The 17,754-nt window shown below is 43.1% G+C and overlaps 1 protein-coding gene and 1 long non-coding RNA gene across 2 annotated transcripts in view; one reads left to right on the top strand and one right to left on the bottom strand.

Annotated features, from left to right (window-relative positions):
- LOC137520779 (vitellogenin-A2-like) overlaps positions 1-17,754 on the top strand; it is a 68,716-nt gene that overhangs the window by 12,393 nt on the left and 38,569 nt on the right. Inside the window, exons 7-16 of the mRNA XM_068239133.1 lie at positions 954-1,107; positions 2,669-2,826; positions 7,003-7,162; positions 7,249-7,374; positions 8,600-8,818; positions 9,751-9,974; positions 12,536-12,633; positions 15,028-15,152; positions 15,243-15,344; positions 17,004-17,123. Coding sequence (XP_068095234.1) covers positions 954-1,107; positions 2,669-2,826; positions 7,003-7,162; positions 7,249-7,374; positions 8,600-8,818; positions 9,751-9,974; positions 12,536-12,633; positions 15,028-15,152; positions 15,243-15,344; positions 17,004-17,123 — 1,486 coding nt within the window. The remainder of the gene's footprint in view (positions 1-953; positions 1,108-2,668; positions 2,827-7,002; positions 7,163-7,248; positions 7,375-8,599; positions 8,819-9,750; positions 9,975-12,535; positions 12,634-15,027; positions 15,153-15,242; positions 15,345-17,003; positions 17,124-17,754) is intronic.
- LOC137520780 (uncharacterized) overlaps positions 6,851-17,754 on the bottom strand; it is a 42,735-nt gene continuing 31,831 nt past the window's right edge. Inside the window, exon 3 of the long non-coding RNA XR_011021936.1 lies at positions 6,851-7,368. This is a non-coding gene — a long non-coding RNA (uncharacterized lncRNA). The remainder of the gene's footprint in view (positions 7,369-17,754) is intronic.

Here is a 17,754-nt window from a genome sequence, read left to right on the forward strand (position 1 = left end):
TTTCGAACATCTATTCCCACTCCAGTTTAAAAATAGATACCTGTGGTAATGAGTGGTAACAATGTTACCTAATAAAATGTATTTTCTTTTAAACAATACTAGTTGCCTAAGGAGAAAAAGAACACAGAGAAACCGAGAGCCCAATATAGTGTAGTATGTATGGACACAAGGGAGAGGTGATAAAAGGTAAGTATAGGATACTCACAAACCAGGGTTACCTCACAGGCAACCACTGTAATGGCAGGTAGGGAGATTAAGCCTGTCCCCACTCAGGGATAAGAAGTCGCTCTCTGTAGATAGGAAGAAAAGTATAACGTTGTCCACCCTTCCACCAGGGTGGATAGACAATCAATGCAAGTGAATAGAGACGCCAAAAGGATAAAATAATACGATAAAAATTTTAAAACATGGACGTGGCTGAGGTGGATATCTAGCCACTCCGAAGGACACTCGGAAACAGGTGTGTTTCAAGGTATAATACAAAAGGAATTTATTTATACACTCCACAGTTTCACAACGTGTTTCGTGGGCGTGACCCCACTTCTTCAGGCAATTCAGATAGTAGTATATAGCAGTAGTGGTCCAGGTCTGCATAAGGCGCTTTATGCAGACCTGGACCACTACTGCTATATACTCCTATTGGTATTGCCTGAAGAAGTGGGGTCACGCCCACGAAATGCGTTGTGAAATTGTGGCGTGCATAAATACATTCCTTTTGTATTATACCTTGAAACACACCTGTTTCCGAGTGTCCATTGGAGTGGTTAGATATCCACCTCGGCCAATACCAGTTGCCTGGCAGTCCTGCTGATTTTACTGGCTTTAGTCTTGTCTGAATCACATGCCTGAAACAAGCATGCAGCTAATCTTGGGAAGGACATCATTGAGACACAGCATGAAAATGTTCAGATAGAACTGCTTCTTATTATGGTAACACTCTTGTATTCTTGCAGCCAAGCTCTCATCTTGAAAAGCATCAAGTCCAGCAGCAGCCTAAAGGAGCCTCGCCAACAGCTGGAGAACCGGGGTGGATTATCATACCGTTTTGGTGATGAAGTCTGGCAGATGCCTATTCACCTAATGAAGCAAAAAGACACTGAGACACAGGTGAGGAAGTGCCAAACATACGCTATGTGCCAATAGTCACCATTCCCATAAATTCCATAAAGCAATGGGTGCCTTGCTCTAGGCAAGGCACCCTTTGCCCCCCCCCCCCCCCCAATCCTGTGAATAGAAAGATCATAGCCTACATTAATAAGTTAAAAATCCTCACCTCTCCTAGCTGGATCAAACTAGCAGTAGTGTATACATTTCCTAAGAATAGCACTGGGGAATCCCCTTCCCACAAGTTTCACCCTAAGCCTGTGCCTGGTTTGTTTATGTCTAAACATGGCCTTGCTCACTATACCCAATGAGGTTTACAATCTGATCTCTAGCTCCAGTTTTTTGAGGGGAAGCCAAATAGCCTACCATTTTGTTTTTGGCAGGAACCTGGACCACATTGATGCTTATTTGGGGAAAACATATAAACATGCAGTGTTCCTACTGGTGATGAAATTTCGACCCTTATTGCTGTTATGCAAGAGTTTCAAAATAGTTTGTTGCATTTTCTTTCCATATCTAACGCCAAAAAATAAGGCTGGAATAGATATTGGTGCATAACCCCAATGGGGTCTGCTGTCAAAGCTACATCCTGTGCAATAGCTCCTACTATATGTCCTCCTAGTTATCCTAGACAGGCAGAAGCGGGAGTGGGTGAAGGACACCCTAGGAAAAAAAAGAAAAAGCACAGAGACAATGGGAGCCCAATAGCGCAACATGTCAAGTAGTTTAAAGTGAAAAAAAAGGTTTTCTGCAAGAGATATACTTAAAAAGGTGGATTGCTAGAGGGGCTACCAACCACGTAGAGCAGGTGGAGAATATGAGTCCATCTCCACTCGGGTACCTCCAGGAATAACTGGATGTAGGGTGGTCGCACTCTTGGAAGAGAAGGGAAAATGGTGATACCAGTGGACAAAACCATTGTAGACCACACCTTCCTCTCCTTTCTAGGGAGAAGGGGAGGTGGAGCTTTCACAACAAGTCAATGATGCACCCAAAATAGCATAGAACTAGGTTAAAACCAAATAAAAATCGAAAAAATAGAGGTGACTTACTTCTCAGATGACACAATCAATTTTGAAAAAAGAGATACATTTTTATTAGCACAGGCAACGCTTTTCGTAGATGCATGCCTACTTCATCAGGCCATTAACAGTGCCTAAAGACTCTAGCCTCTAAACCAGGAGCACTCCTGGTTGATCTCTTTTTTCAAAATTGATTGTGTCGTCAAAGTCTTCCCCAACCCTGTCCTCAAGGCCCACCAACAGTACATGTTTTTCAGAAAACCACAAACATGCGCAAGTGAGGTAATTAGTGTTGCAACAGAGCTGATTAACTACCTCTGTGGATTTCCACAAAACATGCACTGTTGGTGGGCCTTGAGGACAGGGTTGGGGAACATTAAGAGGTAAGCCATCTCTATTTTTTCCATTTTATTTGGTTTTAACTTTTAAGTTTTATCCTATTTTTGGCACCTCTTCAACTTGTTATCCTAGACAGGCAGTTAAAATAATGTCCTGCTGACCACCACACCTTTGTAACGCATAACCACCCTTCTCCATTCCAGATTGCAGATATTCTACAGAACTTGGTCCAGAACAACCAGCCAGAGGTACAGAAAGAAGCCCCTGCCAAATTCATGCAGCTCCTCCAACTCCTGCGTGACACTAAAGAGGATGACCTTCAGGCGGTCATCAAGCAATACGTCGACAAACCCCAACACGAGTAAGTGGCCTGAAGAGGCTTCATCTCATTCATGTCCTGTGAAATAACTCCAAAGGGGCCTGTTAATCTTTGTAATTAGCAATACCAAGGAGTAAAGGCACACCTACCAATCTGTCCAACTATGTTCCAAACTTGTCTATTGGAAGATAGTTGGGCATGTGTACAGCTGGCAAGCATCCAGATGACCAACTGATAACAGGTTGTTTGCCAGATCCAACCAGTGGATCAACCTGCCGAACTATCATGCAGGCTGGAATGTGTGACTCTCTTGCAACTGGCAGAGTCCCAGTGGATTGGCGTACAGCCCACGTTTTCCCATTATTTAAGAAGGGCAAAAAATCTGATCCAGGAAATTATAGACCTGTAAGTTTAACATCAGTTGTATGCAAACTATTTGAGGGGTTACTAAGAGATACTATACATGACTTCATAGTAGAAAATAATCTTATTTCTCAGCATCAACATGGGTTTACTAAAGACAGGTCCTGTTTGACTAACATGCTCAGCTTTTATGAGGTAGTGAATGCTAATATGGATATTGGGAATGCTGTAGATGTGATATACTTGGACTTTGCAAAGGCCTTCGACACTGTTCCCCACAAAAGTCTGGTGCAAAAGTTGAGGATGCAAGGACTGGGGAAGAGTCTGTGTACATGGATAGGGAACTGGCTAATGGACAGAAAACAAAGAGTTGTGGTCAATGGATCATACTCAAAATGGGAGACTGTTAGCAGTGGGGTCCCACAGGGGTCTGTTCTGGGTCCAGTGCTCTTCAATTTATTTATTAATGACCTAGTAGATGCAGTAGTGAGCAATGTTGCTATTTTTGCAGATGATACAAAATTGTGCAGAATCATTAACTCTCAGGAAGATAGTGTCATATTGCAACAGGATCTGGATAGGATGGCTATATGGGCACATACATGGCAGATGAAATTCAATGTTGACAAATGTAAGGTCATGCATTTTGGACGTACTAATGGTCTAGCACCATACAAAATAAATGGGATACAGTTGGGGACATCAAACTTGGAGAAGGACTTAGGAGTACTCATTGACAACAAGTTAAATAATCGTACTCAATGCCAAGCAGCTGCAGCTAAAGCTAACAAAATTTTGGGATGCATTAAAAGGGAAATAAAAACTCGAGATGCTAGCATAATATTGCCCCTGTTTAACTCTCTAGTAAGGCCACATCTGGAATATGGAATTCAGTTCTGGGCACCACATTACAAAAAAGATATTGCAGTTTTAGAGCAGGTGCAGAGACGAGCAACAAAATTGATGCGTGGGATGGAAGGTCTCACTTATCGAGAAAGGTTAGATAAACTGGGTTTATTTAGTCTAGAGAAAAGACGCCTTAGAGGGGATCTAATTAACATGTATAAATACATCAGAGGGCAATATAATACCTTGGCGGAAGAGCTTTTTGTCCCTAGGCCTTCTCAAAGGACTAGAGGACATGATCTGCGCATGGAGGAAAAATGTTTTAGCCATTTATTTAGGAAAGGGTTCTTTACAGTAAGAGTGATTAAGATGTGGAATGCATTGCCACAGGAAGTCGTTATGGCAAACTCTATACCTGCATTTAAAGGGGGCTTAGATGCTTTCCTTGCGTTGAAAGACATCCATGGCTACAATTACTAGGTAATGCCTAATGATGTTGATCCAGGGATTTTATCTGATTGCCATCTGGAGTCGGGAAGGAATTTTTCCCTTTAGGGGCTAATTGGACCATGCCTTGTAAGGGTTTTTTCGCCTTCCTCTGGATCAACAGGGATATGTGAGGGAGCAGGCTGGTGTTGTACTTTATACTGGTTGAACTCGATGGACGTATGTCTTTTTTCAACCAAAATAACTATGTAACTATGTAACTATGTGTGTACAAGTCTTTAGAACAACTTTGTTGTTTTGGGATTCAGAAATGTTGTGCAGTTTGTCGTTTAGCTTACATAGTATTTAAGTGAGTTGTATAAAATAAAATAAACTTATGAGATAATTAATTCTTTGTGTGGTACAGCTAATGCCTAGTACATACCATGCAATTTTCTGTTAGTTATGCTGGGCATACACAGCTCGATTTTGAGCCATTAAGATGGCTCGATAATTTCCGCCATGTCCGATCTCCCGCCCGATCGTTTCTCCGCTCGATTTCGGATAGCCAGCAAAACGATCGAGCTGTAGAACCGAGAGGCAAAATCAAGCCGTGTATGCCCAGCATCAGATTTTCGGTTAGATTTTCGGTTAGATTATTTTCTGTAAAGTACTGGTAGAGACTGGTCATTATCTCTGGTGCATTGTCTTCTGGTTATCTCCTGCTGAGTAGAACAAGGCCTAATTGCTAGGCAGATAGATGGTAGATAGATCATTTCTAACATGTTGGAAATTATCTGGCAGGTAAATCTAATGCTGGGAATACACGGTTAGATTCTGAGCCATTTAGATGGCTCGATAGATAATTTCCGACACGTCCAATCTCCCGCCCGATCGTTTCCGCGCTTGATTCTGCATGGGGGACAATGGAAAAAGATAAGAAAAACGAGCGGAAAATAAGAGAATAGCCTGCAGAATCGAGCGGCAAAAACGATCGGGCGCAGAATCAAGTGCCAGAATCTCACCGTGTATTCCCAGCATAACGGAAAATCTAACAGAAAATTGTATGGTGTGTACCTAGCAATAGAAAGAAAACATTAGTAGCATAGGGAAGAGTCTCATATTGGTTTCCAGTACAGGAAGAGTTAAAAAAAAAACTTCAGTTGTGATCTATGCAAAAGAGCATCTCTGAGCTATTCCACCCACTGGCTATATAACTGAAAATAAAAATATGAGACTCTTTTCTTTGCTACTAATGTTCTATCCATTATCTGTACTACACAAACAATTCATTACATCATACATTTTTTTTCGCCTCAGGTTTGCTTTAAGGGTGATACAAATTATGTGATGAATATTCGGGGGTTAAATTTACATTTTAGATGCCTATAGGAAGGCCTGCTCACATCTGTCAACAGGTGTAGTTTGGGTGCGTCAAACATAATTTCGAAGCTTTAACTAACTGCATTTTACCATTACACATAAGGACTGATGGGAATGATCCCTTATTCTCTGTGGACTGCAAAAGTCTTGGTAACCTGTCGTTATGCAGCTGTTACCAAATGGCCAACAACAACGGCCCCAAGTCACAAAAAGTCACTGGACTAAGGTAGTGGGGGCTTGTTTGAGCTAGGGCTACTTTCTGATGGGTACAGATAGCACTCCAGCCCAGGGCCCAAGGTGGGAAACTCAATTTTGCCTTGCATGGATGGCTGAAGAGGGGGTCTACCGGGTAATGTGTATGGGGTCACCAATTCTGTTACGGCTTTTCATGGCAGGCCTGGTATTGACATTATGTGAGCTAGTAAAGGTGCGTACACACGCACTATTTCCGCCAATGACGGGTCCGTCAGACCCTCCTGCTGGGTGGACGTTTAGTAACAGCCTTATCAGAGTGCCAAAAGCGGGTACACACACGCTACTGTTGGCTGAACGTCCGCCCAGCGGGAGGGGCTGATGGACCCGTCGTTGGTGGATGTAGTGTGTACGCACCTTAAGACAAAAAGGGGGAAGAGGGGACAATCGAGAGCCCCTGATAGTGTAGTACGTTAAGTGAAACAATCTCCAATATTCACGTAGTGAATATATACTCACAAAGGTAGGTTACCACCTAAGTAACCAGTGTATGGACAGTTGGGAAGATCAGACCCAACCACACTCGGGTTAAGATGTCGATCTCCATAGATGTTGAAAAACAATTAAAAAGGGGTAACACCTCTTTACCAAGGGTGGACTATTAGGAGTAAAACAGCTGGAAACAGAGGTGCCAAAATAGAGTAAAATGTACTAAAACAGTTTAAAAAGGGAGGTAGTGGCGGACTTACCTCCCCAAAGCATAGAATCAAAAAGTCACATTTCAGCATAAATCAGACTTTAATCAAATAAGCAGTTAATGCGTTTCACAGGCATCTATCTGCTTCGTCAGGCAATAAAATGAGCGGCTAGGAGGGTTAAATACAACAGGCTAAGAGTTCATTCACATGTTCCTTAAACGTGCATTCAAAAGCTTCAGTTTTCATTATGTAAGCTGCAGTGGTGCTTAAAGAAAGTCTACAATTTGCCATGTTTTATTCTATCTCTTAGAGACTGGCTGAAAAAAGCCGTCCCCATGATTGGCACAGCCGAAGCTATTAACCTTGTCAGAAAGAACATCCCTCACCAGAGTATCCATCAAGCAACCATGGACATCACCGACGTCATGCTGCACACCCGAGCCAGCCAACGCGCCTTGCAACTCGCCGCTGTGAGTCTTGCACCTTTTCCAGTAGAGTGGTGTGTGTTTGGTTCTCTGTTTTGCGTGGAATTTACTCTCTCCAATTCATCTTTCAGGAGCTCCTGAGAGATGAAGATGTCCGAAGAATTCCAGAGCTTCTCCGGGCTGCCTATTTGGCCTTTGGTATAATGATCAACAAATATTGTTCACTCCTTCCAGCATGTCCTGAGTCAGCTCTGCAAGTGAGTGGTGGTTATTACTATCCTTATTTATTCACTCGTCAAGTACCAACCCATAACACAGCACAGTGCAATAAATAATAAAGATGGGAAAATGAAAACTTTTAGGCATAGACAGTGCTTAACACAAGGCAGTAAGAGACGAACACCCGGATTACAGCACAAGAGATTTGGATGCAGCGGGCGCCACCATAGACCGTAATAGTTATAGCAGCACACAGAGAGTAACTTCTGTGCCGTCAGAAGACGGAGCTGAAGTTACTTTTAAAACACTGTAATTCGGACGCCAGCAACAACTGGCTGGCAGCCGAATTACATCATTCCCCACCATCCATGTGGACCTGGAGGGGAAATAGTAATTAACGCCGCCAGGACTTGAGCAGGAGCAGGCTAAGTCGTATATCAGCTGTATCCTGCACCCAAGTCTCCCGGCTGCAATTTCATTTGTCAGCGTAAGAAAACCCTGCCCAGTTCAGCGGAGTTGGGAGAACACTCAGGGCTGGAACTCTGGAAAGGCCCCAAGGGCCCGCGCCTTAGGCGTCTGCAGCCCCAGGGGGCACCTGGACATTAAAGACTGGTTGCAACATATGAAAAAGGAGGCTGAAAATGGGGAGCAACACATGAAAAAGGGAAACTAATGCCCAAGGGAGCTGTTCATGAAAGAAAGGGATATCGGAGAATAGAATGTGCTACACCATCATGAATGATTAAAGGAGAAAGTAAGGTTGGTATTGGCAGGCTATTCTGATGTGGGTGCTGAGATCCTCTGAAGGTGTGAAAGTCAGAAGCATAGGCACATAGCTGCGGGCTCCAATACAAATGTAATAATGGCATTCCCTGCACTGTATGTATAATAATCGCATGGTATTTGTGTCAAAGCCTTCAAGGACAGACACAGTGTGAGGGCCGGGTATAAGCAGCAGTATATGAGCAGTATTGTTAATGATTACCACTGTGCAAAGCCCACACAAAGGGGATCAATACTACTGTAGCACCAATGAAGCCCAGTTGTGGCTGAAGGAATCCCCCTCTATTGTTCGTCCTACTTTGGGAGTCACATGGCCATATTGACCAACCCAACAGCTAAAACCAGACAGGGCAGTACACAAGTCCTACCGCAGTGGCAAGTACATTTCTCTCATGCTGCTTTGCCTTAGTTTGGGGTTTAGTTGGGTTGCCAACACTGTAAATATTTAAAGCTCACTATGTGATCTCTTCGCTCTTCCAGCCCCTCCACGACTTTGCTGCCGAGGCTTCCAGCAGTAATCACGTTAAGGATATGGTCACAGCGCTGAAGGCTTTGGGCAATGCAGGTCAACCTCAGAGTTTCAAGCGCATCCTGAAATTCATTCCTGGGCTATCAACTAGCGCTAACAATCTACCAACACAGGTTAAGGTGGCAGCATTGTGGGCCCTGAGGAACATCGCCAAGAGAGAGCCCAAACGAGTAAGTGTCTTTTTGGGGGCCACCAAAATGTGTCTGATCTTAAAGTGGAATGCTGTCCACAATTTTTTGTTTTGCTTTGTTTTGTTTTTCTCCTTCACAGAGTTTGGGAGAGTTAGAATATCATGTAAGCTTTTATTTTTTCTACCTCGCCCTTCAAGCAAACATGAAGCGGAAAAAAAATTATGATATAATAAATTGTATGTGTATTAAGGATATTTCATAGAACATTAGTAGCAGAGAAAAGAGTATCATATTTTTATTTTCCATTATATAGTTGTTTTTTTATAACATTGCAGCAGACTGTCACAGTTGCAGTTTAGAAACCACACTTCCATATGCAATCAACTTTTTCTCCTGAGTTTTCTACTAGGAGATAATTTTACATCTTCTATTTGAAATAACTTTTCAGCACTCTGCAATTGAAAAAGTTCCAAAAAGTAGGTGAAAAAGTACTGTTACAATTATTTTGAGTATTGTATTGCTTGCTGGTGGTTTAAAATGCATTTTATTGGCAAGTTTAAAAAATATCACCTAGGAGAAAACGCAGGAGAAATAGTTAATTGCATATGGGCCTCGTTTTTTTAAATAACATCAGAAATAATAACCCTTTGAACTTTCCTGCAGTAAAACCCTATCTCAAGCTTTCTCTCACTGTTTCTTGGCTGTTGAAGTGCTTCAGAAAACAGGACTGTATTCGTCCCAGTGGGTGGAAGAGCTCAAAGAAGCTCTTTTGCATAGATAACAACTGAAGTGTTATAACTCTTCTTGTACTGAACAACAATATAAGACTCTTTTCTTTGACAAACTCTTGTCAATGGTTCAAATTCCCCAATCAAAGGGCTGTCCAGTTGACCCTGTCATGTACATAAACTAACAAACTTTACACTGCTACATATTTGCAAGTCACTACATTCTCTCTATCTGATTCATAGGTTCAAGAAATCTGGTTGGCTGTCGCACTGGACCAACACCGTCTCAGTGAGGTCAGAATGATGGCCATTGCAGCCCTTTTGCAGTCCAGGCCTCCAGCAGCCACCGTGATTGCCCTGGCCCAGGGTATACAGAGAGAGACTAGAGCCAACCTGCAAGTGGCAAGCTTCACCTACTCCTTCCTCAAGTCCCTGGCAAGAGCCAAAGTCCCAGAATACATTGACCTGTAAGAAAACGCTGATACATCACTGAAGATTGCTTATCATTTGGACATAGGAATCTAAATATAATATTTTTTTTCCCCTAATGATGACATCAAATCCAGGGGCAAGGGGGATCCCTGTTTATCCTTAAAGGAATACTGTAGAGGGGTCGGGGGGAAATGAGTTGAACTTACCAGGGGCTTCTAATGGTCCCCCGCAGACATCCTGTGTTGGCGCAGCCACTCACCGATGCTCCGGCCCCGCCTCCGGTTCACTTCTGGAATTTCAGACTTTAAAGTCTGAAAACCACTGCGCCTGCGTTGCCGTGTCCTCGCTCCCGCTGATGTCACCAAGAGCGTACTAATCAGGCCCAGTATGGTCTGTGCCTGCGCAGGACGCTCCTGATGACATCAGCGGGAGCGAGGACAAAGCTGCGCAGGCGCAGTGGTTTCCCGACTTTAAAGTCTGAAATTCCAGAAGTGAACCGGAGGCGGGGCCGGTGCATCGGTGAGTGGCTGCGCGGACACAGGATGTCTGCGGGGGACCATTAGAAGTCCCGGGTAAGTTCAACTCATTTTCCCCCGACCCCCCTACAGTATTCCTTTAAAGAACTACTATCACAAAAAGTGTAAAATTCAAAATACACATAAACACATACAACCAAGTGCATTTCTCCCAGAGTAAAATGACCAATCACGTCTACATTATGGTTAACAATTGTTTCGGGGCCACCCAGGGTCCCCTTCTTCAGAACAGTGCAGACATACGACAAACTTTTGTCTGCACTGTTCTGAAGAAGGGGACCCTGGGTGGCCCCGAAACAATTGTTAACCATAGTGTTGACATGTGATTGTTAAATAAATTATGCTTATGGAGAAGCTGGTGTGCTAACTGACCATTTCTACTACTTTCCCTTCCTCTCGCTGACAATGACATCACCAGGAGTGTATTGCGCAGGCTCAGTATGGTCTGTGCCTGCGCAGTACACTCCTGGTGACATCAGCGGGAGTGAGGGCACGGCCGCGCATGCGCAGTGGTTTTCAGACTTTAAAGTCTGAAATTCCAGAAGTGAACCAGAGATGGGGCCGGAGCATCGGTGAGTGGCTGCATGGGCACAGGATGTCTTCGGGGGACCATTAGAAGCCCCAGGAAAGTAAAACTGTAAAACTCATTTTCAAAGACCCCCCCCCCCTCCCCCCCCTCCAGTATTCCTTTAAACAATACCAGTTTCCTGGCTGAAACATCTGATCTGAATATGTTTGTTCAGAGTCTATAGATCAAATTATTAGAAGCAGGGGGATCAGCAGGACAGCCAGGCAACTGATATAAAAGGAAATCAATGTGGCAGCCTCCATATACCTCTCATTTCAGGTTCCTTTTTAGAACGGAAGTGGTATATTTTCAGGCAACCCCCTCCCCCCTTCCCGTTTGCCCTCTTCCACTTCTTGCAGTCTGAACAACTTGATAACGCAAAGCCAAGTAGCAGCTCCAGCCTCGCTTGCAGAGCCTGCTTTTGCCTCCTTCCGCTGAGCTTCTTCAAGTCATGTGACCAAATCTGGAAAGTAGCATTTTTAGCTGTAGAAACCACGTCCATCAGGAAAATGAAAAGTATCCATTTGGGCGCTCTATTTACTAAATTATTACATTGGGAGATTAGCTTTAAAGTGAGCCCCAGGTGAAAATAAAATGATGAGATACAACAGTATATATCCTTGTACTCCAAAAATGAGTGGTTTTATTTTATATTTAAACAGTTACAAAGTAGATTGAATGTTTTGCTGTCTCTGCCCAGTGGCAGCCTATTAAGGGTCCCAGAGTGAAAATACATGAACTATTGACCTTGTCCTATCTCTCCCCTGTCCTCAGAAGTTGTGTTCTGCCAGGAAAACTTTTATGGCTGTAATTTGCTTATCAGTGATGCTTACTATATACCTAACAAGGTTACTGACAAGACAGAATCTATCACTTCCATACCTAGAAAGTAACTCTTTCAGGCAAAATAAAACAAGTAAAACAGCCTGGTTAATAATACGTTTTGTACTGTACATACACCTGTTTATCTCATCAGGTCACATGTTGCCTCAGGTACACTCAGGTATGACATGCGGGCTATTTTGATGCATATTTTCATATTTTCCTTGTTGTGATCACTCAGTACTAAATTTGTATGTTTTTTTAGTATATAAGAGATTCGCTATGGCGAATAGTTATTTATACCTTACATCTAACTGGTAGAGAGCAGTAAGCCAGATAATCTTTTAAACAATGCCAGTTGCCTGGCAGCCCTGCTGATCTCTTTGGCTACAGTGGTGTCCGAATAGCACAAGCATGTGTAATCTAGTCAGACTTCAGTCAGAAACATCAGACATGTATGCTTGTTCAGGATCTATGGCTAAAAGGATTAGAGGCAGAGGATTAGCAGGACTGCTAGGCAACTGGTATTGCTTAAGAAGAAATAAATATGGCAGCCTCCATATAAGTCTAAGTGCAGCCATCATGGAAAGTCTTCTTACATCAAAATTAGATTTTTTTTTTATATTGTTCCATTTGTGGTCTCATTATTGTTTTCTTTATTTTTAATTAGGAGGGCAGCCAGCCGCATTGCCATTAAGCTTCTGAATCCAGCTCTGGACAAAATGAGCATGCGTTACAGCAAAGCATTCCACATTTCCACCTTTAACTGTGAGTAAGAACTCCTAAACCCCGCCCCTCCAGAGAAACAAGTAACCCCACAACAGCCAATCACATGTCTGTTTACTTTCCCACTGAACTTGTAACCAGCAAGGCCAAATTTCTTGTTGCTCAGCTTCCATAATGAGCAGCAGCCCCCCCCCCCCCGCCCCCCCCAATTCCATGTGCAGACACTTCTTCCACATGTGACATCCATGTACAACAGTGTGTGTGTGAAAAGGGAATATAGTTAAGTCTTGGTTATTTGGCACTGATAATGGATGGCTGCTTCTGGTTGCTTGAGACCCAGGGCCATATGCAATTCACTTTTTCACCTGATTTTTCTCCCAGGGGATAATTTTTCATCTCTGATTTTAAAATAACTTTTCAGCACTTTTCAACTAAAAAAGTACCAAAAAGATGGTGAAATAGTACTATCAAAATTATTTTGAGTATTTTCTTGCTTTTTGGTGGCTTAAAAGGCAATTTATTGACAAGTTTAAAAATATCACTCTACTTACATACCATGAACTCTGTATTGGTACTGTGGGGGAGCTGTGGAACACAGACTTTAAGCACAGCAGAGCCCACAAAAAGTTGGCCTTCACCACTGTGAGGTCTGACTGCTGATTAGTTGAGTTCCAGATAACGAGGACCCTGTGTCCTGTACATACTTTTGGAGGGGTTTTTGATGTCGGTGTTTCAACTAAAAAGATTGTACCTATTTAGGTCATAGAAAAGTAGAACCACTGAGATTTTAGTAAAAATCCAAAAAGAAACCAAAAAGATCCTTTACTTAGAGAATCACATCATGTAAAAATTTGACGTGATTAAATCAGAAGGTATGTAAAATATCCATCCTTACGTGAGCAAGTGGATTCTACCTTAATGCAAACCACTATAGTATTGGAGAAAGACAGGACACTGAGGGAGCGCAAATCAAACTAGTTAAAGATTGTAACTCTTGCCCTCTCCACTGAAAAAAATATATATTTCTTTTCATATTGCCTCTTGCAGCCTCCACCTCCATATGCAGCCGCCCAAGGCCAGGGCCTTTACAGTAATCTGGCCCTGGTAAACAGGCTAGTGGCTGGATATTGTAATGGTTAAGGGTTCTGCCTCTGACACAAGTGAGCTGGAATCAAATCGTGGCAAGCCAGCGCCTTTTCAGAAAGGAATCCTTGGGCTACTGCTACTGATTGTAAAGTCGCTGCAGCTCAAGCGCTTTGAGTGTGCTGGGAGAAATGCACAATATAAATGTAATCTTTCTTGCATTTCAAACTCCCTGACCCCCCCCCCCCCCTTCCCTTTCCTGCCTCAACTGTAGACAGCTGAACCATGAGATCACGAGCCCTCAGGGCTCATTCACATCACAGAAAGCATGCACGAACCGAATTCGTGCACGCGTTAATGACCTGTGCCGTGACATCGGGAAGTTGCAGTGCGACGCTGATTACCAGTGGTAGTTCTAATTCACCCCACAGGAAAACGCCAGCACTGGACATTATGAAGCTCCCAGCAGGGGTGCTCGGATACCTCTTTTCAAAATCCGAATTGATCCGGATCCGGATACCCAGATATCCGGATCCGAATCGGATATCCGAATCTGTCCTTTTTGGTATCCGGGTACACTCGGATATCCAAATCCAATATCCTGGATATCCGGCTGGATTCAGATATCCGGAAAGAAACCAGAAGTGACCTGAAAATGGATTAAAATGCTTCCAAAAGTCTCTTCAAATGGCCAAAATCCTGTTCGGAGGTCTCTCCCTCTCTCTCTCTCTCTGCCTGATTGCCTTCGAAAGGGATTTTTGCCATTGAAGGTGATTTTGGCTTCTGCTCGGATATCCGAACTAACTATGCGCCCGGATTTCGGATTTCAAATAGGAAATCCGAGTTTGTCAGATAGTGCTATTTGGATTTTAAAAAATATCCGAATTGATATTCAAATTTGGGATAGCGGAAAAGGATTATCTGGGTAGTTCGGATACCCGAATATTGGATGAGCACCACTGGCTCTCAGATGTGTTACAACGTAACGCTCTGGAACGCTTCGTCTAATGTGAAAGTTAACATAAAAGTTACCTTTCTAAACGCATCCTAGGAGCGATCCCTCAAAAGGCACGGATCAGTTCCAAGTTTGAAAGAGCACTCAGTAAAAATCCCTCTCTCAAAAAGTAAGATTTTTACATAATTCCCAGGTACGTCGTAGTGAGTCAGAAGCTTTTGTTTGGGTCTATTTTAGATTATTATATCAGGCTCGTCCTCTGTTTAGCCCTCCACTTAATTGGTTAAGTTCTATTTTTCTTGCATACATGGGGGATTTATAAGTTCTTATGAGGTTCTTATATACCGTATACAATGCACTATGATTTTCTAAAACAATGCATCTGTTACTTTCTACAGACCCGCTCATGACTGGTGCCGCTGCTGACGTTCTAATCATGAACAGTCCAATCACCTTGCTGCCCTCTAATATCATCATTAAAGTCCGAGGATACACATCAGGTGCTGCTGCGGATCTCATAGAGGTAGGGAGGCCAGAAGCGGAGGAACATCTGGTCTACAGCACCGGTTTTTACAATTTGACTCACTTTATAATCCTGTGAATATCGTTCCAGATTCACTTGAGGGCTGAAGGACTTCAGGCACTTCTGAAGAAGGGAAATTTTCCCTACAGCGAATATTCCGCAAGAAAGGTCATCATGAAGATCATCGAAGCTGTACGTATTTCAAGAAGCATTTAACGACTGTAGTAAGGTAGCATTTCATCATTGTCATGTGGGTGCTTGACCGTGGTGGTTGACAGTCACCATATAGTAAGTCCAAAGTCCAGGAATGGTCACGTTGAAATCCATGCAAGCAGGGGCGTAACTAGACTTAAAAGGGCCCGCCTGTAAAAAATAACACGAGCCCCCTTGGTCACTGAACCCCATGAGGGTCACGTGATTGGGAGCCAGCGAATGGGGGCAGAGAGTGTTCTGCTGTGAAGCAGTGTCTGGAAGCAGGAAAAAAAATTAGGGGAGGTTTCTTTGCTAATTGGCTGCACATGCAGTTGGGGAGAGAGAGGAGGAGCCTGGGCCCCCCTGCGATGGCAGGGGTTGCAGGGGTGATTGTTACGCCCATGCATGCAAGCGTTTAGCCACCTGTAGAAATATGAATAGATCCCTAATGGGGAAGAAGGGGGTGGAACAGTATATAAGGGAATTCTGTAGGACTCCAGTACATATGTAAAAATAGTATTTGGTCACCCCCTGCCGGACCTACCCTAGAACTGCAACCTCTATATCGGGTTATAAACAATTTCTCCCGTTTCTCAGTCAGGCTATGTTCACATTATAAATCGCCAGGGCTACTGCAAGCGCTTTTAATAGCTTTTCCCTGTGCTTTCTAGGCGCTTTTCTAAGCGCTGTTGCAGAGCGATTCTTGTAGCGAAGTCTTGTATCCAGAAATGAATAAATACAATGTATTTATTCACAAAAGCGCTCAGGAAATGGCTTTTTCAAGCACTTTGCAATTACCCTATACCTTCCATTGAGCCAAAGCGCTCAGAAAATGGTACAGGCAGTGCTTTTGGAAGCGGATCGCAATCGAACCGCTCATATGTGAACACTCTCATAGGGAATCATTGCACAAGCGTTTTTTTGGGCGATTTCTAAAATCACCAGCACTTAAAAAACCTCTCAAACACTCATAGCCCTGGGGCACACCAAAACCGCTAGCAGATCCGCAAAACGCTAGCGGTTTTTAAAACGCTTTTTCTTATTTTTATGAAGCGTTTCACCTAGCATTTTGCGGTTTTGGGTAGCGGTTTTGGTGTAGTAGATTTCATATATTGTTACAGTAAAGCTGTTAGTGATCAGCTACTGTAACAAAAACGCCTGCAAAACCGCTCTGAACTGGCGTTTTTCAGAGCGGTTTGCGTTTTTCCTATACTTAACATTGGAGGCCTCCGCAATCCAAAAAATGCCTCAGCCCGGGAGTATGCGTTTCAGCACAACGCCTCCCGCTCTGGTGTGCACCACCCCATTGTAATACATTACCCTAGCGTATCCGCAGCCGCTGTCAAAACGCCAGAAAACCCGCTCGGTGTGCACCAGCCCTAAGTGTGAACAAGCACTGAGGGATGGTCCGTGAGATGCTAATAATTACATGCTGTTTCAACTTTTATTGCCAGTTGTATGCAAAAATTATGCAGATGTGGGATCTGAATGGACTATTTCTATGCTGGATAAATGCGCATAAAATTAGCATAATATTTACATCTACTTGGAGTTATTAGCATCTTATTGACCATTGCTATCCTCAATCTCCAGTGCCCTTCCTCACTGCAATAAATGTGTTATCTTGTCTAATGCTCGTTTTTCTTATTTCCCCCACAGCTCTCTGGATTCCGTAATCTTGCTCTGCAGGCTCCTCTGGCGTCCTCCAGCATTAAAGTGCTCGGCCAAGAAATCCACTTTCATGAACTCACCAAAGAAAACCTCATTAGTACTTATGGTGTAAGACAATTCTGCTTATTCAGTAATGCTAACAAACTAACATCACCTATAGGAACCAATCAAAAGTCTACTTCTGATGAGTCGGCCTTTAGTAAACTGAAATCTGATTAGTTGCTATTGCTAGTAGTATTGTAGAATTCTGTTAACCGTCCATAACAATCATTTTGTGTGCACATAAATTCAGAGCATAGTCCATGCCAACCATTTATTTTGCTCCTAAATTGTGAACATGGTCCATGACAATAATTTAGTAGGCTCCTAAACACTGAACCTGGTCCATGACAATAATTTGTTTTGCTCCGAAACTATGAACATGGTCCATTTACAATAATTTAGTGTGTTTCTAAACTGAATGTGATCCATGAGAATAATAGTGTCCTTTTAAACTCTGACATTAGTCCATTCGGTTAGTGGGCCCCTAAACTCTGAACATATAATCTATGACAATCATTTAGTGGGCTTTTAAACTCTGACCATAGTCCATGGCAATAATTTAGTGAGCTCCTAAACATTGAACATAGTCCATGGCAATAATTTAGTGAGCTCCTAAACTCTGAACATAGTCCATGACAATAATTTAGTGGGCTCCTAAACTCTGAACATAGTCATTGGCAATAATTTAGTGGGCTCC

This window comes from Hyperolius riggenbachi, chromosome 6, assembly GCF_040937935.1.
Source record: "Hyperolius riggenbachi isolate aHypRig1 chromosome 6, aHypRig1.pri, whole genome shotgun sequence".
Lineage (NCBI taxonomy): Eukaryota > Metazoa > Chordata > Amphibia > Anura > Hyperoliidae > Hyperolius > Hyperolius riggenbachi.